The sequence below is a fragment of the Natrix helvetica genome (genome assembly GCF_964273705.1).
Source record: "Natrix helvetica genome assembly, chromosome: 7".
NCBI lineage: Eukaryota > Metazoa > Chordata > Lepidosauria > Squamata > Natricidae > Natrix > Natrix helvetica.
Window position 1 is genome coordinate 18,000,675 of NC_138558.1, and position 26,600 is coordinate 18,027,274.

Below are 26,600 nucleotides of genomic sequence, written 5' to 3' on the forward strand. Positions count from 1 at the left end.
TTGGGGTACTCCACTGCATACTTCCCTCTATATAGATGCAGTTCCATTGAGGACTACACGTTGAGTGCAGTTGGTCAGCCAGTTACGAATGCATCTGCTGGTTTGCTCCTGCAATTTGACACACAACCTTTGTTATTTTTCAGATAACTGTCAGGGTTCAACTTTTGTGTTTGGGTGTTGGAAATATCTTCTGTAGGGTAGCCCAAAAGATACACTCAGTAAGTTTTTGAGTCCAATTTGTTTCAATCCTTTCAGATTTCAGGACTGTCTTTTTCAAGGAAGAATCTGCCTGTCCTGTATGGTTTAGCTAGTCCCTTTGGCCGCCCTGAGTCCTTTTGGGGAGAGGGGGCGGTCTATAAATTTAATAAAATTAAATTAAAATTAAAAAGGATCAGGAGGACTGATCTCAGTAGTGAAATGCATTTTTTTTACTGCCAGTTCTGTGGGCGTGACTTGGTGGGTGTGGCAGGGGAATGATACTGCAAAATCTCCACTCCTACCCTACTCAGTAGTTTCTGAGTCCAATTTTAAGGTGTTTCAACCCTTTCAGCTTTCAGGACTGTCTTTTTCAAGGAAGAATCTGCCTGTCCTGTATGATGGCATTTGCCGGTTCTCTGAACTACTCAAAATTTCCACTACCGTTTCTCCAGAACCTGTCATGACCTGCTGGATTTCAGCCCTGACTGATCTCCTTTAGAAAAGTAGTACAGTGCCTTTCTTTTCAAAGACATTTAGGCAGTTTTCGTTGCACAGTGAAGTACAGAGTTTGTTTCACTACAGACTATGATGAGGTTGTTGGAAGAAATGTCCATCTGGGTTCAGTTCCAAATGGGGAGAAAGACACTGGAAACATGGAGGCTGGTTGGAAAGATGGTTTATTGGTGAAGAGGACCACACGGGTTTAAAGTCCTGGGTAGCTGAGCACATGGTGTGGAGAGAGAGTGTTATTTATACCCTCTCTTGGGCTTTGAACTTGAGCTTCCTGTTCCTGTGGCAAGGGCATGTGTTTTCTTGGTTGCTATAGTCAGACTCCCATGTGGAGTCATGTTTGTCTGAAGTTTGGAGGAATCTTGGGCTGATGAAATGTAGTTCCTATTGTGGCTGAATTGCTTTGCCCTAAAGGATAATCCCATCATTCTGGAGCTGAAGGCCTTTTGTGTTGTAGATAGGCTGGCCCAGTCTTTTGTCTTGTAGATAAATTAGCACCCAATAATCTGCTGGGGGTAGGGAGCTGGGGCTAAGTTTCTGTCTCCAAGAGCATGTTTCTCAATTTCTCATCCAGGGAAATACAATATTCTGCCTTTTTAATATTTCCTAAAATATTTCATTCTTCTAGGAGACGGGTGGGTGCTAACTTTCTACGAGGTATTGTCTAGTGAGGCAAATCCCAAATTTGTTACTTCAATGGGCATACTGATCCTCACTGGAACATTGTGTCCTCAATTCCAGGAGTGTCCTCTTGTGATATGAATCACTCTGTACAAAGTTTTGGAATCCAAATTCCAAAGTCTACGTTGAAATGCTGTAATGGGTAGCACTGTGTATGGAATCTGAGCATGTTTCTGCCTGTGCCTGTTTTCTAGTAATAAAAATCTCCTTTCTTGTTTATCTAACAAAAGAAGAATTTGGGGAAGAATTCTGAGAATTCCTTTTCTTAAAAAAAAAAAAAAAACACGAAGGCAAGTTGCATTAATCAGAAGTAATTCTGCCTTCATATACAACTTTCCTATCTTCAAAAATGAACTGATTATAATAGAGTAATGTATTGGAGGGGGCAGTGCACTCCAAAACTCTTGTGGGTGCTTCAGTTCCATGTAATATCTGAATCTGATCATAAAACTCAACATACCTGGGCAAATTTGTCTATATATGTGATGTAGTCTGTTGAAGAGCTTGTGAACTTTGGGAATTAAAGCTAAATCTAGAATTTAATTATGTAGCCAAGCTGAAACTTAATCTATAAGGCAGTGTGTAAAAGTGAGATGCCAGCATGTTAGGGCTCAAAATAACTTTCGAACTCCCTCCTGAAGACTGTAATGTCAAGCCTCTTTTATAAATTATTGGTGCAAGTAGAATTTGGAATGGGCAAATGGATTGATAATTAATGTTTAGAAGACTCTAGTATTCTGATTTCCTACTACCCCATTTGATAGGACTAAGTTCCAATGATAGAGGTTCCTAATATTTTCTGTAATTTTGGAGTAAAGGAGGAAACTCTTAATTTTCCCACAAACACTCCTAAAAATCTACTTGCAAAAAAATACTACATGTTTTGCATGCAAATTTGCTTTAGCTGCTAGGAAAACTTTCCAAGTGCAGAAATTACACTAATATAATTCCTCAAATTGCTGGGTACCGAAATTTGAAGGAGTAATAGAAAGCAAATGCTTTTTTGCCTTCCTTCAATCACCCTTTAAAGTTAGAGTTCAGGATGAGAAGAAATAAGGCTTATCTGGATAATCAAGGGTAATCCTTGAATTCATGATGGGATCCAAGTGCTGTGAATGAGTGTAGTTTCCTGTGTTTACATCCTTAGGAGGGAAAAAAATGTGCTTCTGCCATGGTCTTGGTGTGGGGACCAAACTGTTTCCAGCCCCAAATCCATTCCAGCTGTGTCTCTGAGTAGGTACATGGTTACATTAGGAAAGTTGCTAGGTTTCCATTGGCTTAGATGAAGGGTGTCAAACTCAAGGCCCGCGGCCCGCATCCGATCTGCAGGGTGCTTAAATCTGGTCCGTAGGGCCAGCCTGGAAATAGCAAAGGACTGGTTCATGATGCCTCTCGCAGCCAAACAGGGTGCGAGAGGGTGCACATGCCCCTCCCCTGCACCCCATTTTGGCCAGCAGAATTCTGTAGGAGGCGTCCATCTGATCTCCCCCGTCCCGGCTCATGGAGGAGAACTACAATGCTGATCCGGCACTCGAAGTAATCCAGTTTGATACCCCTGGCTTAGATTTCAAAAGCTGGTTGTCCTGCATGTCTCTAGCCTTCAATTTTTTTTGTCCCAAACATCAGGACTGAACGTAAGCCACTTTTGAAACTCTGATGGTTTAAAAGCAGTGATGTGGCATAGCTGTCTGCGGTTGAAAACACCAGATTCCCACTTGGTTTGCTAATCCCCTTGTGTGTGCTGCTAATTGTGATACTTATGTCCATGACTAGTCATCTATAATTGCTACTTCAGCTTCTCTGTATCTCCTGAGGTTATCCTTTGCTTGCTTCAAACTTGCATACTCTGTACAGTAATTGGACTTACAACTCGGGACTTTCAAAAGTTTGAAGATCAGCTGCAGGCATCATTTAGCGTTTAGTGCTCTTAAGGGGGTTTCTTATTGGACTTCCTCCAATTGTTACAAGTAAAATACTATATAAATCAGTGTGCTGCATTGTAAATTAAACACCACAATTAAGAGGTTTGTTGAATAGGTAATTGCATGCATTGACATGAGAGTGGGCATGAAATTATTGTAATGGACCACGACAATTTTTGATTATTCACAGTCAAATAGACAAGTTATCTATCCTTAGGTTAGTAAGCTCCTTCATGATTCTAAACCAAGGGTGTCAAACTTGCGGCCCGTTGGCTGGATGCATCATGCGCTGGCTACGCCACCCCTGGTTTAGTGAAGGAGAAAAAAGTCACAATACGTAATGTAACAACGTGACAACGCGATTTTGACACTTCTGTTCTAAACCATTATATTTTCCATTGTAAATGAAGGCTGATGATTATTCTCATTATTGTCCATATACAATACAATAATACAATAGTAGAGTTGGAAGGGACCTTGGAGGTCTTCTAGTCCAACCCCCTGCCTAGGCAGGAAACCCTATACCGTTCCAGACAAATGGCTATCCAACATCTTCTTAAAGACTTCCAGTGTTGGGGCATTCACAACTTCTGGAGGCAAGCTGTTCCACTGATTAATTGTTCTAACTGTCAGTAAATTCTCCTCAGTTCTAAGTTGCTTCTCTCCTTGATTAGTTTCCATCCATTGCTTCTTGTTCTACCCTCAGGTGCCTTGGAGAATAGTTTGACTCCCTCTTCTTTGTGGCAACCCCTGAGATATTGGAACACTGCTATCATGTCTCCCCTAGTCCTTCTTTCTCTTAAGCTAGACATGCCTAGTTCCTGCAACCGTTCTTCATATATTTTAGTCTCCAGTCCCCTAATCATCTTTGTTGCTCTTCTCTGCACTCTTTCTAGAGTCTCCACATCTTTTTTACATCGTGGCGACCAGAACTGAATGCAGTATTCCAAGTGTGGCCTTACCAAGGCATTATAAAGTGGTATTAACACTTCACATGATCTTGATTCTATCCCTCTGTTGATGCAGCCTAGAACTGTGTTGGCTTTTTTGGCAGCTGCTGCACACTGTTGGTTCATATTTAAATGGTTGTCCACTAGAACTCCAAGATCCCTCTCACAGTTACTACTGTTGAGCACAGTACCACCTATACTGTACCTGTGCATTCCATTTTTGTTGCCTAATATTGGTTTTGCATCCTTCCCAAACTTTTCTCCAATCAGTATGAATTTATCTATACTGTTTATGTTTAATGGCAGGTTTACGGATTGTGGTGAATTGTATTCAGCGATATAAAGTCCTTTTTCTTCTAACATCTGAACATCCTGTTCCTTTGTTCCGGCTTTATTTTCCTGTTATCGTAGAGACAGCAGCCAGACTGGGTATGCTCTGTCCATTAACCAATCAGACTGAGTCTACACTTATGATGTCATCGGGCCCTTGTGGCTCCTCCCCAGTTTCAGACTCAGTCCAACCTGGACTGGCTGTGAGAATTGATCTCTTCTCCAAATTATTTAATTATATCTTTAATTGGTGAATTTTTCCCAAAAATTTTGTTGTTCCTTTAAATTGGTTCCTTAAATAATCCTTTATTCTACAAATTGGAGGGAAATTCAACAGGCTGCCTCTCCTCAGCCGTCTGATTGTCTGCGGCCATGAGTTCGCTCAGGAAGCCTGTCTTGCAATCAGATCGGCCAGCTCATGAGCTACGGCTCCACGGCTGTTTCGCCCATGGCGCTCCTTGATTCTGGGCACTCAGAGGGACACAGGACTGCCATTTCACGCGCAGCGGTTCCAGGCGAGAAAATGGGCGTTGGTCCTTACCTAATACACTCATTTTCTGGGAGAGTAGAGTCAGCAGCCAGCCCCGCCCTGGTATGGGTCACGCGAGGGGATTCCTTGTGCAGAGGAGAGAGAGAGAGATACAGTGTCTATGGACTTTCATTTTTTGCTCACAATTCTCACTTCAGTGTACAGTTTTCCTTCATCTGAAACTGGGGAGGAGCCACAAGGGCCCAATGACATCATAAGTGTAGACTCAGTCTGATTGGTTAATGGACGGAGCATACCCAGTCTGGCTGCTGTCTCTACTCTACCAGAAAATGATTGTATCAGGTAAGGACCAACGCCCATTATCTTTTCAAAACCTCCCAATTCTCTTTCACTTTTAAGCTTTTCCTGTACTCACAGCTATGTAATTTCTTATGTCAGTTATGCTGCATTTAAATGCTCAGTTTTTCAAGGCGGGTTTTTTTGGGGGCCTTTAAAAACTTGTTCTGAAGTCAACTTACAACTGCCACTCCTTAAGTGTTTTGAACTAACATCTCTATCCCTCTTGAAGCTAATTAGTACAGGAAGCTTCTATTGTCAACAAGAAATTGAAATTAAGATGCATTTGTGTACGCATAAAACATGGCAAGAAATGTGAATGCCAGAAACAGCTCCAGGACACATTAGTCATTTGCATGTCAACTGAATGCAAACGTCTACGCTTCTGTGTTTTATCACAACATGTCCTGTTCTTTGTCTCTTTGAACTTTCCCTTCAACTAATCTTGTTTTTCAAGTGAACTCTCCCTACTTGTAAAAACCAGTAGTTTTTAATTAAAAGAGTTAAAGCCATTTTCTCTACAATTTGCCAATTCTGTAATAGGTATTTGAAAGGTCAGGTTGTGCATTAGTGTAGTTTCACTTGCCAGTGTGTATCATTTGATGTAATTAAAAACAACAACATGTATAAAGTAGAGGAAAAGTCCCTTTTAAGTTGATCTCAACTCTTGGTAACTTCATGGATCCATCCACATACAGTTAGTCCTTGACTTACAATGGTTCATTTAGTGACCACTTAGCACTTAGACTTATATACCATTTCACAGTGCTTTTTTACAGCCCTCTCCAAGCGGTTTACAGAGTCTGTATATTGCCCCCAACAATCTGGGCCCTCATTTTACCGACCTCGGAAAGATGGAAAGCTGAATCAACCTTGACCCAATGAGACTCGAACTGCCGAATTGCTGGCAGTCAGCAGAATTAGCCTGCAGTACTGCATTCTAACCACTGCGCCACTGCAGCTCTAAACAACGGCACTGAAAAAAGTTACCCATGACCATTTTTCATACTTAGAACCCTTGCAGCATCTCCATGGTCATGAGATTTATATTTGGATGCTGGACAGCTGGGTCATACTTTTGCTGGTTGCAGTGTCCCAGGCTCCTGTGTTCCCCTTTTGTCAATGGGGAAGTCAGATTCACTTAACTAATTTAACAACTGCTGTGACTCACTTAACAAATCTGGCAAAAACGATTGTAAAATGGGGCAAAACTCACTTAGCAAATTTGTCACTTATCAACTTAAATTTTGGGCTGAGTTTTGCTTGTAAGCCAAGAAATACCTGGAGTTTTGTTCCCACACTTCTTCCAGAAAGCTTTTTTCTTCTAATTTCCCAGTGCTAGCTTGCCCATCCCAGTGTTCCCTCAAGGAATCTCACTCAAGATAACCGAAGAGGAAATAGAATTTACACCGGAACTATTTCTCTTGGGAATTATAAACAAGAAATACAACAAGGGGGTAATTTTTTAAAAAAATACATATTATCACGACAGCAAGAATGGTCTTTGCCCAAAATTGGAAAAACAGGGAAACTCCCCAAGAAGGGGAAATAATTAGGGAAAGCTTGATCTGTGCGGAAATGGATAAATTGACATGGGAATTGAAGAAAAAAGATGAATCAGAATATTATAAGATCTGGGATAAATTTTATCAATGGTTGGAATATAAAAGGAAAGCCCAAAATAGGCAAGGGCCAAGATTCATAGAATGGAGACTAGAATTACGTATGAAATGATAAATGTGAGAATGTACAAGATAAACACTAACCAACACCGCTGGAAATAGGTTACTTTTTTATTTTTTGTAAATATGATATGGATCAAATGTTAAAAAACAGGGTGGCTTTAATGTGTAACTTGATATCTTAGCATGTATGGCATGGATTTTGCCAGGGCAGTTTACACTTATGTCCAATGTTTTAATTTATGTTTAATAAAAAACTTTTTAATAATAAAAAAAATCTCACTCAAGTACTGACCAGGCCTGACCTTGCTTAACCTCTGAGCACAAACAAGGTTGGTCAGCATTGGCTTGAAATGCATATTTCATTTCACTTTATTGTGGACATCCTGCTGCATGAACCAGGCCTCAATGTTAATCCTGAAAGCCCCTACAGGTAATCCTCGGTTTATGTTCAATTAGTGACCGTTCAAAGTTACAATGGCATTGAAAAAAGTGACTTATGGCCGTTTTTCACAGTTACAACCTTTGCAACATCCCCATGTTCATGTGGTCAAAATTCAGAGGACAACTGGTTCATACCTATGACTGTTTCAGACCCCGTTTCCCAGGGTCATGTGATCTGGTTTTGCAACATTCTGAAAAGCAAAGTCAATGGGGAAGCCAGATTCATTGAACAATCGTGTTACTCACTTAACCACTGCAGTGATTCACTTAACAAATCTGGTGAGAAAGGTCGTAAAATGGAACAAAACTCGCTTAACAAATTTCTCACTGAGCAACATATATTTTGGACTCCATTGTGGTCATAAACTGAGGACTACCTGTGTTTACAGAAACATAGTATGTTAGAATAGAAACTGTACTTATTGTGTTTAAATTTAGCATATTGTATGAACCCCAATGCTGAGAATCTTTTGGAAATCAGGAAGGATGCCAGGAAAAAAGTCTTTGTATTTACATTCTTCTTTTATACAGTGTTGAAGAAACGGGAGATGAATAAGATGTCATTGGTATAGGATTGGATTATATCATTAACAGTATTAGGATTACGCTTCCTATTATTTCCTTGCTTGATTTTTCTTATTTTAAAGTAAAAGACTAACTTTTTCCCCCTTAATTTGGTAAATTAATTGTATAATGGTAAAGTGACAGGCCAATTCCTGCTGGAAGATGGCTGCCCCATTAATTTGGTCAATAATCCCCCCCCCCCCCTACGATGTAGAATAACAGTGAGATCATTCTAATACCTATAACTATAACTAAGTTGGTTACAATCCTCATATGGTTTTTTTTCCTTATTTGGTCATTTTTTGTTCTTGGCACAACAGACACCAGTCATGTCAAAACCTGAATGTCTGTCATTGCTTTATTCCAATTAGCTATTATATTACTTGAAATATTTTTACTTTTTTCTTTTGCCTTGTTGCTCAGCATTAAAAATTCCTTATGTTGACAGCTGATTTGAACCGTTGATGGGTTTTTGGGTTTTCCAATAAAAATGCTTATTTTTTTCTCCTTTAAGTTCATATTGTAAGCTTTGTATAGGCATGTACAAGTATGCACATATAAGAGAGTTTTGTATTGCAAACCCTTTTTTTTAATAACATAACATGGCAAACTCTTATTTATAACATTTGTATAGCCATGTATCTTATAACCAATGGCTCCCAATGAAAAGTTAAAAACAGCATAAAAGCCATATTACAGTTATAAAAACTAAAACCATTAGAAACAAAAACCTGCCTCTCAAGTCAAACCTCTGATATGCAGTCTTCTCTTTTTATCCCAGCACTTGGGGGGGAGAAACCAGGTTTCCAAAGCTTTATGGAAGATTCAGACCGTAGAGGCCTGTCAAACTTCAGGGGAAGAGTTTTTTCACAGGGCAGGGCCTGGCATAGAAAAGAATAGAATAACAGTTGGAAGGGACCTTGCAGGCCATCTAGTCACACCCCCTGCTTAGGCAGGAAATCCTACATCATTTCAGACAAATGGATATCCAACATCTTCTTAAAGACTTCCAGTGTTGGAGCATTCACAACTTCTGGAGGCAAGTTGTTCCACTGATTAATTATTCTAACTGTCAGGACATTTTCCTTAGGTCTAAGTTGCTTCTCTCCTTGTTTAGTTTCCACCTATTGTTTCTTGTCCTATCCTCCAGTGCTTTGGGGAATAGCTTGACTCCCTCTTCTTTGTGACAACCCCTGAGATATTGGAACACTGCTATCATGTCACCCCCCCTAGTCTTTTTTAGACTAGTCCTATCCAGTTCCTGCCATTGTTCTTCATATGTTTTAGCCTCCAGTCCCCTAATCATCTTTGTTGCTCTTCTCTGCACTTTTTCTAGAGTCTCCACATCCTTTTTACATCGTGATGACCAAACCTAAATGCAGTATTCCAAGTGTGGCCTTACCAAGGCATTATAAAGTGGTATTAACACTTCACGTGGTCTTGATTCTATCCTTCTGTTTATGCAGCCTAGAACTATATTGGCTTTTTTGGCAGCTGCTGCATACTGCTGGCTTATATTTAAATGGTTGTCCACTAGGACTCCAAGATCCCTCTAACAGTTACTACTATTGGGCAAGGTACCACCTATACTGTACCTGTGCATTTTGGTTTTCTTACCTAGAACCTTACTTTTCCCCCCATTGAATTTCATTTTGTTAAATAGCGCCCAATGTTCATGTCTGTCAAGATCGTTCTGTATGTTAAGCCTATTTTCTGGGCTTATTATCTTATTATTATTATTGTCTTATTATATTATTTGGGGAAGGGACTATGAATAATTTTGTGTAACTACAGGTAATCCTCACCTTATAACCATAATTGAGCCTAAAATTTATGTTGTTAAGTGAGAAATTGGTTAAGTGAGCCCCTCCCCCCCATTTTACGACTTTTCTTGCCACATTTGTTAAGTGAATCATTGCAGTTGTCAAATTTGTAACCCCGGTTGTTAAGTGAATCTGGCTTCCCCATTGACTTTGCTGGTCAGAAGGCGATAACATGACTCGGTGACCCTTCAACCGTCATAAATGTGAGTCAGTTGTCAATCATCTGAATGTAAATCACATGACCACGGGGATGCCACAATGGTCATAAGTGTGAAAAACAGTCATAAGTGACTTTATAAAGTGATGTTATAACTTTGAACGGTCACTAAATGAACTGTTGTAAGTCGACAACTACCTGTATTCCCCCCCAATTAATACACCAGATGTGTGATTGCATAAGAACAGGATACAGAAATACATTAAATTGATATACAAGTCTTGGTGGCGCAGTGGTTAGAGTGCAGTACTGCAGGCTACTTCTGCTGACTGCAGGCTGCCTGCAATTTGGCAATTCAAGTCTCACCAGCACAAGGTTGACTCAGCCTTCCATCCTTCCGAGGTGGATAAAATGAAGACCCATATTGTTGGGGGCAATAGGCTAACTCTGTAAACGGCTTAGAAGGGGCTGTAAAAGCACTTGAAGCAGTATATAAGTCTTAAGTGCTATTGCTATACAGGTATGACCACAATTGAGCCCAAAATTTCCATTATTAAAAGGGTAAGTTAAGTGAATTGCATCTAATTTTTTGATCTTTGCTGCCACAGTTGTTAAGTGGATCTTGCAGTTGTTAAACAAATTTACTGTCCTCCATTGACTTACCTTGAGGGAAGCTGCCTGGAAAGGATGCAAATAGCGATCACATGACCCCAGGACAGTGCAAATGTCATAAACACAGGACAGTTGGCAAGCGCCCAAATTTTGATCATGTGCCTTTATGTTGATACTGCAATGGTCATAAGTGTGAAAACTGGTCATAAGTCACTTTTTTCAATGCTGTGGTAATTTAGAATGATTACTAAACAAAAGTTTGTAAGTTGACTACCTGTATAACCCCATGCCCTCCAAATTAAATAAAAATTGCATAGTACTTTTGGTTGAAACCCAGTGTGATAGTGAGTGATGAAGCTACTCAGCTGACACTAAGAGACCTAATGTCTGGTCTCTTCTAAACTGGGCTTTGAGCCAATCACTCACTTTTGATAGAGTGGTTGTTAATGGGGAAAAGTTGGAAGACAGAGTACTGTCTAAAAACTAAATAAATCTAAAAAGTAAATAAACCTGCCTGAATAAATTTGAAAGTTCCAAATTAAAAACAGCTACTTTCAAACAATATGCAGAGTTGTTTACTGTGGTTTTATTCTAGCCCTGTATTGGAGAACGTATGGTTTGCGTGCCTCTCTATGGACACCTCTCTATGGACGCATGAGCCGTCACCCTAGTTCAGCTCTGCCGCGCATGCGCACACGCCTCCCGCCAGCCAGCTTGTCATCGGGTCTCTGCTGCGCATGCATGGGGGGTTACATGCAAGGGGCCGCATGCATACATGGGGGGGCACATGTGGGGAGTTTGCATACGCATTTGCGGGGGCGGGATACATGCACAGGGCCACATGCATTGCATTTGGGTGTTGGGTGCGCACTTGCGCGCTTTGGGTACTCGCTTTGAAAAATGTTAGCCATCACTGTTCTATCCCGCACCTGTGAGAAGAAGCATAAACGTCTTCTCACAGTCATTGTTTTTGGACAATATAGTAAATATTAACATCTGGATTTTCATTATTATTATTCTGCTTAATAGTGGCTACACTGGATATTGGATTGCTGCCAGTAATTATTTATAGTCCCTGACTTATAAATCTGGCTGTGGCAAGATTTAAGATCTCTTTGTCCAGCTAAATATTGTCCTAGAATAAGAATATGCTGACTTTCTACTCTGTCAAATACTAGAGGCAGCTTAAAAGAAAAAGAAAAAAAAGAAATCCAGAGTTAAAAATACAACAGAAATTATAAAACATCTGTAAATATTTAATAAAGCTCATGAAAGGTCTGTCTGATAGAGTTCTTAAATACTGAGAATTGGGGGCCAAATGCAATTCACAAAGAATGTTTTCCATTGTCACAGAGCAATTAAGAAAAAGAAGAAAGTCTTTGATAGCAGGGACATCCTTAAAGGTACTTTCCAGTGGATCTTAACATCTGGATGGATTTTATAATGTGAGCTACTCTGGTCGAGCGGTGAAGGCACCAGGATAGAAATCGTGTATAGGATTAGCTTTTAAAAATTAGCGTGTCCTAGCTTGTCTAATATACCACCCATTTTTAAGTAAATACTTCATAGTGTAAACCCAATTTTTCCTCTGCAGCCTCAGGTTGCATGTCACATCGTCACAATAATTTTGTCAGTTTTTTTCACTAGAACTTTCAAAGGCTCATTAGAAAAACAATTTGTTTCCTAAGAAAAGCATATATTTTAAGTTTTTTTAAAGTGGCTGATAGTATCCTTGCTAGCTACATAACATGCTTCAAAATGCAAGCCATTTGCCAAGAGAAAGTTGGAATTTTAGCTGTAGGAGTATAATTCTTGGTGTAATGATGCACATTTTGAAGCACATGTGGATCAGGGGTGAAATTCAGCAGGTTCTGACAGGTTCTGGAGAACTGGTAGCGGAAATTTTGAGTAGTTCAGACAACAGGCAGATACCACCTCTGGCTGGCCCCAGGAGTGGGGTGGGAATGGAGATTTTGCAGTATCCTTCCCCTGCCATGACCACCAAGCCACGCCCATAGTAGCGGTAGTAAAAAAAAATTGAATTTCATCACTGGTGCAGATAGAAAATTCTTGAATGGTTCTCCATGTCTAAGAACAATAAATAAAAGATATAGAACAGTTGTGTGTGTGTGTGTGTGTGTGTGTATGTATGTGTATGAATTGCACAGCCTGAGTTCCCTCAGCTTTTTGAGTCCTTCGTATGATCACATTTGCAAAAAGTCCTTCGTATGATCACATTTGCAAAAACTGAAAAAATAGTTCTTCAACATTTTTCATGGGAAACGGATAAACTAGAGTATAATTCCTGAAGGATATATATTGCAGTTAAGCAAGTCCAAATTCTACCCCCACCTGTCTCCACATGTGGCCATCTCTCTCCTCTGTCTTCCAGGCAGCTATTGACAATAAAGATATGCCTCACGCAAGGCAGAATATGAGACTGCAAAGTCTGGCATCATTTCCTGGAGAATGAAGTAAATAAAAATAAAAATAAAGCTACAATTGAAATAAATAAAATTATCTTTGTGCCCATATTATAAATTTGCTAGACTACACAGAATACACAAAAGTAGCTAATGTGGTTTCTTTTCTTTTGCATATTAAATTACATGGCACAACTCTGATTTCACAAAGAAAACCACTAATGTGACTCCCAGATGCATGTTACTTGAAGCTTGGCAAGAAGACTGTATGAAGAGTATTTTGAAATCCGTATTATTGCAGACTGACATACTGTGGCCCGGTATGTGTCTAATGACATTTACAGTACTAGCAAATGTCATGTACATTTGGACTTTGGGCTCGGGCAGAGTTTGCCCAGCAGTAAATATACTGCAGTGATGCAGTCCCTCAGCTATGAAATACCCCAAGCGGCAATATCCTATGTCTCCCGGCAATATCCTATGTCTCCTGTCCATCTGGGAAACCAAATGCTTTCTCAGCTGATTTGTTCATTAGTGACTCATTAAGAATCTTTGAGGTGTGAAAAATAGTGCCTTACCACGAATCAGGAAGCTTGAATGCCAATGCGACTCGAATTGTAGTTTTGATTAGCTAATACTCTTTGCCAAAAAAAAAAAAAGCAAGCTGTAGAACTTCAAATGTTCATAGACTTCAGAGTTGTCTCTTTCAAAAAGATACTTGATAAAATGTCAGCAAGTTACTAGGGAAGATCCAAGAGACTTGCTTGTTTTAATTAGATGATCAGGTAAATTAGTGGCAGAGGAACAGTTTAACGAACAGTACTCAAATATTTATGCACACAGGTCTTACATAACCTTACCTTGTTTCCCCCAAAATAAGACCTCCCTGGATAATAAGCCCAATCAGGCTTTTGAGCGCATGTGCTAAAATAAGCCCTCCCCAAAAATATTGCAACACAGCAGCAGCCTCCATGATGTGACCACGCTTGCCGCCTCCTGCACCTCAAAAATAATAAGACCTCCCCAAAAATAAGACCAACTGCTTATTTCGGGAGTCAAAAGAAAATAAGTTCCTGTCTTATTTTCAGGGAAACACAATGAGTAGAATAAAAACACACATTTTCTCTTAGACTTGAAAGTAAAATAAAAATGTCGTAAGAAATGTGGATTCCAAGTAAACTCGGCACTTATTTGGTATGTAAAATACTTAGATTTCACGTTTCCTAGGACATTTTTATTTTATTTCTACTAAGAGATGTGAATTTTAAGAAAGAAGTGAATTTCAATTCAATTCTGGAAATGAGTGAATAATTTCAGAGCTGTTTTGACTGTAGGCACCCAATGTTAAAGACAAAATGAATTGATTTAACACTTGATACAGAAAATAAGAACACTTTTTGTCTTACCAACAGTTATTAAGATTGGGGTGTTGGTTGACCGATGCTTCTTATTGGAATCCTAATGTCCCAGATTTTCTATTAACTATTATCTATTTTGTGGTCCTAACAGTTCTTGCTTGCAGTATTCCTTGCAGGTATTCCAATGCTCCAATTGTGCTACTTTAACTTGCCATTGTTTGTAGTCAGTTGGTGAGACGTTCTTGCCACCTAATTAGGTGATCCACTGTTTCTTTGTTGTTTGTTGCTGTCTTGTAATTGTGGCCTTGAATTAGTTTGTTCTTAAAGCTTGGTCTTGTGTAGCTGGAATTATCCTCTCTGTTACTTTACTATAATACTACCCAGAGTAGAATTCTGTTTTTATTCTCAACAATATTATTATTTTAGCATTAACTTGTAGCTGAGGTTCTTATATGGTTTGACCCTTTTCTTGGTCTTGAGTAGTGTCATTAACTTCCCTCCCTCCCCACAAAGAAATTGTTTTACACAAATGCAGTGGCAGTGGCAGTACCAAACTGGAGCTTCGACTCACAAACACACAGTTACTAATTGTTCCATTATCTTCAAGTATGTCCAAAATATCCTCTTGGGGATAATTGTCCCCATTTCATGAACCCCTGGTTTACAAGGAAAGAGCTGAAAGATTGGTGATGAAATTGAAACCAGTGATTTGACTAGCTGTCCCTTTCTTATCAGGTTAGGAGAGGATACATGAGAAATAGAGAACAGGATCCCTATAAATAGCATTTGGCCGAGTATGCATTATCTTCCATAAACCATTCCAAATCAGACTTGAGGGCTACCTTGCCAAAAAGAAGCATGTGCTCACTAAAAGGAGCAAACACTGATAGCAGTAAATCTGAATACATTGTGTGACAGACACAATCACGTGAGCAAGTTACTTTAAATATCCCACAGTTTTCAGATGCTCTAAAGCCAATGTACTTCAAACGCACAGAATCAATTACATTCGTTTCAGACAAAAGGGGAAAATAACAATAGCAATAGCACTTAGACTTATGTACTGCTTCATAGTGCTTTTACAGCCCTCTCTAAGTGGTTTACAGAGTCAGCCTATTGCCCCCAACAATCTGGCTTCTCATTTTATCCACCTCTGAAGGATGGAAGTCTGAGTCAACCTTGAGCCGGTGAGATTTGAACTTACGAACTGCAGCTAGTAGTCAGCTAAAGTAGCCTGCAGTACTGCACTCTAACTACTGCACCACCTTAGCTCTACCTCTTTCAAGAACAAAATCCCAGCAGAAAATAAAGGACAGTTATCTGCTCCTTGATTAAATGTAATGAACCAAAGATACATAAATGTAATGGACCCAAGACAGTGAGATTTCACTGTCTTGAATATCGCAGCAGTCTAGCAGTAGAAATAATTTTTGATTGAGCAGGGCAACCTTTGGTAGAGGTTTTCGGGAACAGTTGGGTTGATGTTTTGAAGTCTTGAATTAAATAATGGGAATCCCTAATTCCCACCCCCAGTCCTATCAATTCCTTTTATGGTTGATAGTGGCATGTAGGCAAAGCTTATCTTCTTAATTAAATACGGGCCACCAAAAATATTAACAAATAACAAGGAGCATTGAATTAAAGCACCCAAATCATTGCATGATTATGATAATTATTTTCTGATATTTTCGTATTGTTGACATTGCTTTGTTAATTAGATAATTTTGGATTGAATAAATTGGTTGTATGAATTCAGGTTTTCCTTCCTTATGAGAAAGCAGTCATAAATAGATTAACGGAGTTGGGAGAGGCCTTGTAGGTCATCTAGTCCAACCCCTTGCCCAAGCAGGAGACCCTACACCATTTCTGACAAATGGCAGTCCAATCTCTTCTTGAAAGCATCCAGTGATAAAGCTCTCACAACTTCCGAAGGCAAGCTGTTCTATTGGTTTGTTGTTCTCACTGTCAGAAAATTTATCCTTATTTCTTGGTTGAATCTCTCCTTGATCAGTTTCCATCCATTATTCCTTGTCTGGCCCCAGTTCAGAAGAGTTATTGCTCAAGGCTACGCACAAGAGTCTGGACAATTAATAAAGGTAAAGGTTCCCCTCACATACATGTGCCAGTCGTTCCCGACTCTAGGGGATGGTGCTCATCTGATTAAAACTGAAGAGCCAGCACTGTCCGAAGATGTCTCCGTGGTCATGTGATCGGCATGACTAAATGCCAAAGGCACACGGAGCACTGTTACCTTCCCACCAAAGTGGTCACTATTTTTCTACTTGCATTTTTGCATGCTTTCGAACTGCTAGGTTGGCAGAAGCTGGGACAAGTAACGGGCACTCACACTGTTATGTGGCGATAGGGATTCGAACCGCTGAACTGCCGACTTTTCCTGCTCTTCTACAGCTTGGCTGTTTTATGTATTTATGCATTAAAATGGAATGGTAGGAAGCCAGGTCAGTGTAAGTAAATAAAAAATATTTAAGTGTGACTAGACATAAGTGACATTCCTGTGGCCCGTATCCTATGTAATTCAGGGCTAGTTTGCGGTCTGGAGCTTTCCAGTGGCCTCATGAATTGGAGCCCAGAAATGTAGAAAGAACAGCTTTTAAGAAAAATAAACCTAATTTATGATCATGGATAAAGTACAAATACATTGGCAAAATTAAAGACCTGGAATCCAACATGAATCATTATTACATGAATGATAGCTAAAACAACAGATATAATTGTTGAGCAATTGAATGTCTTTTTTCAAAATAAAGATAAAATAGTTTTATTTGAATAGGATACAGTAATTACATTCTCACCAGTAAGTTCTGTGTCTCATTATGGCACTATAATGGTTTTAAGTAAACAAAAAGCCCATGAACCATACTTGAAATTAGATAGGACAAGAGCCCATGCGTGATATAGTAGGAAATAATCCCACATTGGCAGTCTGCATGGAAAGGATAATCTGTTTTTTCAATTTTTCCTTTCATTTAAAGTTTTTGTATGGTGATACCATTCATTTATTTGCTGCTTGAACTTGTACTATTTTATTCCTTAGCCAAAGAGTCTGTAGTATTGTGTGCAGATGTGAATACTTTGGTTAGACTCTTTCATATCGGTACTCTATGGAAGGCTAGTTTCTAACTTTTATTATATATTATTATGTTATATTGGTGATCATTAACATTTCTTTCTTTTCTTGTGTTAGAATGCTTTACTCAAATCCTAAAATTAATTCAGTTTGCCCAGTATACATTGGATTGGATCTGCATATAAACACGCGTAATTAAATGATGTACCATGCCTCAAAAATAAGACAAGGTCTTATTTTCTTTTGACCCCTGAAATAAGCACTTGACCTTATTTTTGGGGAGGTCTTATGTTTGAGGTGCAGGAGGCAGCGAGCATGGTCACCTCATGGGTGCTGCTGTGTTGCAATATTTTCGGGGAGGTCTTATTAATATATTTTTCTCACTCTATCTGGTTTCAATGAAAAAAAATTAAAATAAGTTAGTATTTTTGTATTGTACAAATATAAGACATGAGAAGATCAACTCAAGTTCGAAGGAAAAAAATGTATTTGAAATGGGACATTTAATTTTGATTTATTGTCGAAGAGGTTTAGTTTTATACTTAGGGTTTTGATACCAACTAAATGAACTGTTATGTGAAATAACAATTTTATCTGGCTTAGATCCTAAGATAAGTAAACTTAAAGGAATTTACAAAGGAATGTTTGCATTCCCTCAGCTGTTCTTGTTCTATCTATAAATCTTCTCTGGAAAGTTACCTTTTGGAAGAAATATTGTGTCCGTAAATACCCTTAGTAGAGGAGAGGATGCATGTCCAAAATCAGACAGTTTTATAATTAGTTGGCTGAAGAAAATTTACAATACGGATGTTTATGCACTCTTCCTTTTCCCAATACTCCAATATGATCCTCCTCAAACTTTTGGTCAGTTCAAGATCTCCATGGAGAAAGAATACAAGATGCAGTAATTATCTTCTGTGAGTTAATTCACATCTTAATAGCCAATTTCTACATGCAAGCTGAAAACATTTGGACTCTTTGGACCTTTTTTTTAACAACTAAATTGTCTAAATCAGGGTCCCCAACTCCTGGTCCGGGGCATGCCAGAAACCCAGTCCACGTAAACAAAGCACCATCCCCAGGATGCAGGCATCATGTGGAACCCTGCCCCCTACAGTCCATGGAAAAACCTCTCTCGATGGAACCGATCCCTGGTGCCCAAAAGGTTGGGGGGCGCTGGTCTAATTGGGATTTTTCATGAACCCAATGCAAAATAATCAAGAACTTGTAGTCTTCTGTTTCTGCTTATTTATTTGTCATGCAAGTCCCGCAATGATGTTGTGCTATATCAAATCCCGTGATAATTATATTATTGCTATAATCAACTTGCACTTTATTGCGTTTTGTGATATATTTTGTACATCAACTATAATTAATGAATAAGGACATTGCTTGTCTCTGGAAATCTACTACTGTGATCCTGATAGCACAGGGTTGATTTTTCTTAGGATATACATGAAGTTGCTGGTACCCACAGTAATAGATTTACAAAATCTAGATGGTTGGGATTGCTAACTGTGGCAATGAGTTACATGTTAATACATTCATTTCCAATTTGACCATTATTGATAGCCCAGCCTCCTAGTTCAGCTTATTGTTCTAAGACAAGGATTGTTTGCTAAAATGTCTTCTATAAGTTATTTGAAAGTTAGGTTCTTCGGTATGATTTTGCCAAGATTATTAGTTGTTAAAATGTATGCAGATGCAGTTTGTGTTGAGTGCTGTGTGATAGACGAACTGTGGCTCATTTATAACCCATAACTGATTAGTTTAACATTGTAAATTAAGTTAACTGAACTATTCCAGACCACTGGGCTGGTTTCACAGAACAACTTTAGGATTAGGTTTTGGTTTAGTACAGGGGTGTCAAACTGGGACCTCTGTATATGTAACGGGCAGGCCACGCCCACCCCAGCTCTGCGAATGGGAAAAACATTCAAAATGTCACGTGACGGCCACATGACACGGCGAGTTTGACACCTGTGGTTTAGTACAACATTTGAACCTGGTTGATTTCATTCACTGTTCACTCCATCCTAAGAGGATCTTATTCCTTTTCTATAGAGTGGATTCATTATAAGAATACAGTATTCTTTCCAAAGTTAATTTCACTTTGAAATGTTTGTAATTCTTCTTGTTGGCCCTCATGACTCCGTTCTTAGAATGTGAATGAAAGCAAATAATGCTTACGTTACTGTGATTTTTGCAGTTGAGCGATGGAGGCAAAGCAGCGAATGCAAACATCGGAATAGGTGATGTGGTCCTTAGCATTGATGGGATAAGCGCGGAAAGTATGACTCATCTGGAAGCACAAAACAAAATAAAGACCTGCTCGGGAAATCTGATTATGAATCTGCAAAGGTAATTATCATGATTGTCGGTATTACCATGATTATTATTGAATAACATTACCTTAGAAGAAAAAAGCATGCATTCTTCTTTCCCGGAATGCTTATGCCTTTTTTCTAACCTTGATTGTACCCTTTGTTTGTAATATTGAGAGCTTTGTATTGCACCATCAATGTATTATTTAAAAAACAGTCAAAGAGCTGTACGGTGCAAAATTGCAAGGACCTATGTTACACCACTTGCCTCTATTTCCCAATCCTTCTGATAGAGAACTAAAATGTCATCTAACTTTAGCTTTATTCATAACAACTCTTTAAAATGTTTTTTTAAATCACCTATCCATTGTTTATTCTTTAGGTTACTATGAAAAATATCTTTTTTCACATATTACGAAGAAATAATATTGGTAAACATAGACCCCCTTTAAAATATTCTGCTTCTAAGCCTACGTGTGACAACTGTGAGAAAGCTTTCAGATGTACTCTTAGTTTCCTTCAAAATTTAATTGTCCTAACACTTTTCTATGTTTTTAGCCAATGATTCCTTTTTATTAAGGGGTAGTGGTAGGCTGCATTCTTTAAATACAGAATTTAAATTAATAACCTAAATAGAAGACCAATGTTTAATACTGTATGTGACTTCATGCTGAGGACTTGAAAAATAGCATGCAATGAAGTGAATTGTACACTCCAATGACATTACAAGCTGTCATTGGGAGTACTTAATTCCTAGAAGTTTTCTCTCCACCCACTGGCTATAAAGGATCATACAAAATAAAGTGCTCTCAAGAAAGAAATAGATCCACTGCAATATTCTTACAAGAAAACCAAATGGGCTTTCATAATGAGGACAATGTCAACATGACACTGGGTATAATCTCCCCCATTCAGAAGTATCCAACAAGTTTCTGGGGAGGACAGTATGGGCCCGTGATGGCAAACCTATGGCATGCATGCTGGAAGTGGCACGCAGAGCCATCTCTCTGGGCATGCCAACCATCACCCATTGCTCTTCCCGATTCCGGCGCCCATATGTGTGCCGGCCAGCTGGTGCGGGGGGGGGGGAACGCTGGAAACCAGAAGAGCAGCTCTGTGGCACGCATGTGCACGCTGGGCAGCTGAGCTTCCGGTTTTGCTCTGACCAGCTGGTCTTCGGGTGTGCATGCATGCCAGAAACCAAAAGACCAGATGACATGCCGGAAACTAGGAGCTCAGCTTCCCAGTGTGCGCATGCGCACCGGGGAACTGCTCTTCCGGTTTCAGATGCTCCCGCACATTTGCACCTGGGAGCTGCTTTTCTAGTTTCTGGCGTCCCCCCTTCCGTCCCCCCCTGGGCACGCGTTCCCGTTTTGACATTTGGTGCCGCAAAGGTTTGCCAACACTGGTATAGGCTGTCATTTAGGCTGTGGCTAGATTAAAGCTGAAAGGATGTCCCATCTGCTGATATGTCAAGAAGCGAAAATAATGTTTGATAATGTTGCAAAGATACATATATTACTAGCATGTAAACTGTTGGAACCATGAACCAGGACAAACCTGATGTTGCCAGAGCAGAAATGTCAAGACTGAACATAGACATTCTGGGAGTCAGTGAACTGAAATAAATTTCAAATGGCAGAGAGGATCAGATCTACTGCAGACAAGAAAAATATAACAGAAATTAAGTAACCATCATTATATATACAAGTGACAGAGTCAGTGCTCAGATATGTTAGAATGATTAAAAGAATGATAAGATGATCTCAAAAAATTTAGAAGGATCTCAAATTTTGATTCTAAGGCAAGCCAATCAGTATTATGTTGATTCAAGTCTGGTGTTGCACCCACAGATACGAAAAAGGGAAACTGTTCTGCAGCAACATGTCAACACCACACCAAAAAAACCACAGCATATTCATTATATGAGACTGGATGCTAAAGTTGGAACTAAAGTAGCATCTGAAATAATGGAAACATTACGTTTCTATGTATAAAATGAAGCAGGAGAAGACAGCACAACTAAGAGTTGTGCCAAGAAAATGTAATATTTATAGCAAATACTTTCCCCCCCAACAACCTAGAGCTCTGTTGACCACATCAACAGATGGATGACACCAAAATAAAATTCAGTATGTACTCTACAAGAAAAAATTGAAGAATTTTATTAAGTCAGCAAAAACAGTATTGCCCGTGGTTCAAATCACACTACTTGATTTTTTTTTTTTTGCTCCTTGAAAAGATATTTTTAAGTTGTAATTTTGTGAGAAGTTTGTGATCTCAGCCCTTCTGAAAAATTACAACTTCAAGAAAATCTCAAACCAACATGATATAATGGTTTTCCTAAGAAAATGTGTTGAAGGTGATAAATGTAAAGAGAGAGATCTTAAAGGAAAGCAAACCAAAATTTAAGACCTGCAAAAAAAGAAAAGAAGAAAAATGGCTGTTTGTTGGCAGGTTAAAAGTATTCTGCCTCCTTCAAAATGGAAGTAAAAAGGTGACAAAGGGAGCGGATCAGCGGTGGGTTTCCCATTTTGTTACCATTGGTCCTCCCCCCCCGTGCCCGTTTGCTTCTCCCTTGTGCACATGCGTCCGTCCGTGAATGTGCTTTGCTCACACACCCTCCGCGCATACACCCAGCCTCAAAAAGGTGCCTAAATAGATGCGGGGCAGGTGGGCGGACCCACCTGCGATTTCCGCTACTGGTTTGGGCGAGCTGAATACCACCTCTGGAGGGGTGGTATTCAAAACAACTTCATATTCAATAAATTTTATAGAATACTGAGTTTCAGAAAGGAACAGGAAAACCCAAGAAAGTACAGCTAAATGAGCAATAGAAAAAGATGAAGGATAACAATCCAATTAACAGGACCAGTAAGGCTTGTTAAAGAAAATTACAGAAATCAAGGAGATACCGTATGGAAAAATGGGAACAGTATTTCCAAAAACAAATATTTAGGAAGAGGATAGAAAGAAGAGATGGTATGAATATATGAAAGAACTATAGAAAAAAATGACTGATATGAATGATTACTCATTTAGGACGGGTCATTTTAAAAAGTGAAATTAAATAGACCCTAGAAAATGGTGCTAACAACTGCAGTAATTTTATTAAGTATAAAACTGTTTAAACTCTTTCCAAACAGTGCAGATTTGTATGGTGTGCAAAATACAGCAGTGGATGGAAAAAGAACAATTTAAATTCCAATACCAAGTATGGTCTCTGGTAAAAATTACAAAACAATTGTACTTAATCTGCATATTGTAGGACAGAGCTCAAGAGTTTACAGTGCAGACAACACATGGAATGGAAACTGACGGTTGCTATATTCAGAAAATACAGACAAGAGAAATCCAAAAAGAAATGTGTCCATTGTTTACTGATTATATAAACACTTACATAGATCACAACAGATTAGCTAGCCCTTAAAAACCTAGTGTACCTTGACTACCTTGTTTGCCTATTGAACAATCTGCATGATGACCAGGAAGCATCAATTTGAATAACAACTAAATTGTTCACAATTGGGAAACACTGTATACTGTCCCCCTCGTTCAATTAACATACTATATGATGAGAAATGCGTGAGTAGAAGAAACAGCAATTGGAATTAAATTGTTGGGAGATCAACTTCAGACATGCTGGATATTACTAAGAGTAGAAGTGAAGGAAGCTTAAGGAATCTTTGGTTAAAGATAAATCAAGAGACTACAGAAAATGGTCTGATCAATGTTTTTTTAAAAAGGTTTCATCAGATAAATAATAGAATTGTTTGATCAAAAATAATAATTGATCTCTTGTATCTATACCGTGTTTCCCCAAAAATAAGACAGGGTCTTATTTTCTTTTGACACTCAAAATAAGTGTTTGGCTTTAATTTCTGGAAGGTCTTATTATTTTTTAAGTGCAAGAGGCGGCGAGTGTGGTCACCTCATGGCTGCTGCTGTGTTGCAATATTTTTGGGGAGGGCTTATTTTAGCACATATGCTCAAAAGCCTGATTGGGCTTATTATCCGGGGAGGTCTTATTTTCAGGGAAACAGGGTAGCTATAGATTGTTTTGACCTGAAACATGACTAAACAAAGATTTCGTATGATAGTTCTTATGAATCAATTATGCAATCAATTACATATCAATTATTTAACTAGTCAACTACAATTTTAGACTGTCAATATATACCTTACCAGAAGTATATTCTGAAGCGAATAGACCACCTTTTGAAATAATATGTTCAAGAAGTATCCTATGAAGTTAGCACCTTAGAGATTTTTTTTCTCTAGCATCAGGTACTTGATCCTGAAAAACCCATTACTGCAACAAATCTTTATGTAGGACTTTTAAACACGGTCTTTCTGCTTTATTTCAATCATTGTAAGAACCCATTCAGTCTTCAAAGGATTTGCCAACCCCATATAAATGAATTCAGCTCCATTCCATTACATGTAATGTCCACTGAGATTTGCAGGGGGAATTAAATTTCTGCTGAAAGCTGACTTCTGGATATATAAAAAGTGCAGTGGAATAATGATGATTAATATGGGGACAGAAATAGAAGAAACGAGTTTTTAGTTTTCATTTGATGACCAGTTTAGCAAACCCTTGGAGAGTTTTCGTTGCACTAACTTGATAGAAAATGAGTCAATTTTTCAGCCCCCGTACAGGATGTGACTCACTAGTGACTGCCACCAAAGATTGTACAGAATTAGGCTGGTAAAGATCAAATGAAGAGCCCTTGGGATCAGACATGGCATCTTAGCTTTGTTTAAGAGGGAATGATGTCTTATGGTCTTACGCCAGTTTCCAATCCTACATTTTCCATCTGTTTTTAATCCTTTTTTGCATCTGAGAAGCATTTGACAATATATTTTTGTAAGTGTGCTTATGCAGTGTTTCCTGCCATCACAGATAGATAGTAAATGCTTTGAGCAACTTTTACAAACACAAGTAATTCAGAGGATGCCGGACCAAGAGGCTGCCTTAAAATGTACTGTTCATAGACTGTAGTTCATTTCATCAGATGCGCATGATATATTTTGTATAGTTCAGTATGTTTTTTATCAATTATTTTTCTGAATGTCCCCGAAAATTATTCTTCATGTAAGCCCTGTTTGTTTCCAGACTTCATTTTTCACTAATCCTGATTGCTTTTTTATAAATTTATAATTATAATTCTATATTAAATTTATATGACACCTTACTCATACAAGTTATATACCTATTGGGAATTATACCACCAAAGCCTAATTTTTGAACAATATTAAATATAAGAGGGATGTCACATTATTATATTTTATTGCAACCTTTATGGTTTATGGTTTATGGTTTAAGCTTTATGGTTTTTTCTAAACAAATAATACCAGTGTTTTCCCAAAAATAAGACCGGGTCTTATATTAATTTTTGATCCAAAAGACACATTAGGATTTATTTTCTGGTTATTTTGGGGAAATATGTTACTAAACACGCCTGGCTGACAATCTTAACTGGAGGATTATTTTGGGGGGGGGGGGGTAGGGCTTATATTAAGAACATCCAAAAAATCATGCTAGGGCTTATTTTATAGTTGGGTCTTATTTTTGGGGAAACATAGTATTCTGGGGTGGGGGGCGTAGTACTAGAGACATAGTTTATAGTGGTAACAATAAGACAACAAATTATGTATTGATTTAGCCTATCTTTAATGCTCATTGTTTTTACTTTCAACCAGTTTGTTAGTTGTTTCAATCTGTACTACTCTTTGACTGAAATAAAGTTTGACTAACTATAAATAGCTTTTACCATTTCTCAAGGTTTTTTTCTGGAATAAGCTACAACATTGATTATAATAACTATAAGACTCACTGACTAGTTTGCAATTTGTACTTGCATTAATTTTTTAAATGCCCGTAATTAAAAATACATAGGATATACAATTACAGACATCACATTACTTACAGTTCATTTATTACTTCTACAACCCAAGATGTGCACTGCTTTTTTATAGCATGGCTGCTATACTAGAATTGAACCAGATTTTCAGATAAAGTGTAAAGCACATCATGGGAAATCAGAATAATGAGCAAGTTTTAACTTTTATCCTTACACTTTCTGTGTGTTGATTTCATCTCTAGTAGCCAATCCAGAATGGCTGCCCTGCCTCACTGTCTTTTGGTTAAATGAAAGATGGGCAGCTATATAAATGTTTTAAATAAATAAAATAGTTTTAAGTGATTTTATATGTTTTTCGGATTTTTGATTGGGAGCCGCCCAGAGTTGGTGGAAAAATGGGTGGCTAAATAAATATTTTAAATAAATAGATTTAAGTGATTTTATATGTTTTTCAAGTTTTTTATTTGGAGCCACCCAGAATTGGTTGAAAGATGAGCGGCTGTATAAATATTTTAAACAAATAAAATAGCTTTAAGTGATTTAATGTTTTTTTGATTTTTGATAGGAAGCCGCCCAAAGTTGGTTTAAAGATGGGTGGCTATATACAGTGCATGTTTTAAATCACTAAATAAAGTCAAAAATTAGTTGTAAGCTGAGACAATTTAACAGTAATTAGCTAAAATCTTTGAATTGAGTTGATTCAAATACAATTATTGATGCTAAACTTCAAATGATGATTTAAGTGAGTTTGTATTACATCGTATTGTTTAGTTGTTGGTACTGTTTTTCCTCAAATTTAGCAGGAGAAGACCTGAATTCATTTGTGGGGTAGGTTTTTTAT

At 38.4% G+C, this 26,600-nt stretch overlaps 1 protein-coding gene across 5 annotated transcripts in view; it reads left to right on the plus strand.

The window, feature by feature from the left end:
- Positions 1–26,600, plus strand: part of PDLIM5 (PDZ and LIM domain 5) — a 243,581-nt gene that overhangs the window by 18,602 nt on the left and 198,379 nt on the right. For all 5 annotated transcript variants that reach the window (XM_081960458.1, XM_081960460.1, XM_081960463.1 and 2 more), the window contains exon 3: positions 19,778–19,929. In XM_081960458.1, coding sequence (XP_081816584.1) covers positions 19,778–19,929 — 152 coding nt within the window. The remainder of the gene's footprint in view (positions 1–19,777; positions 19,930–26,600) is intronic.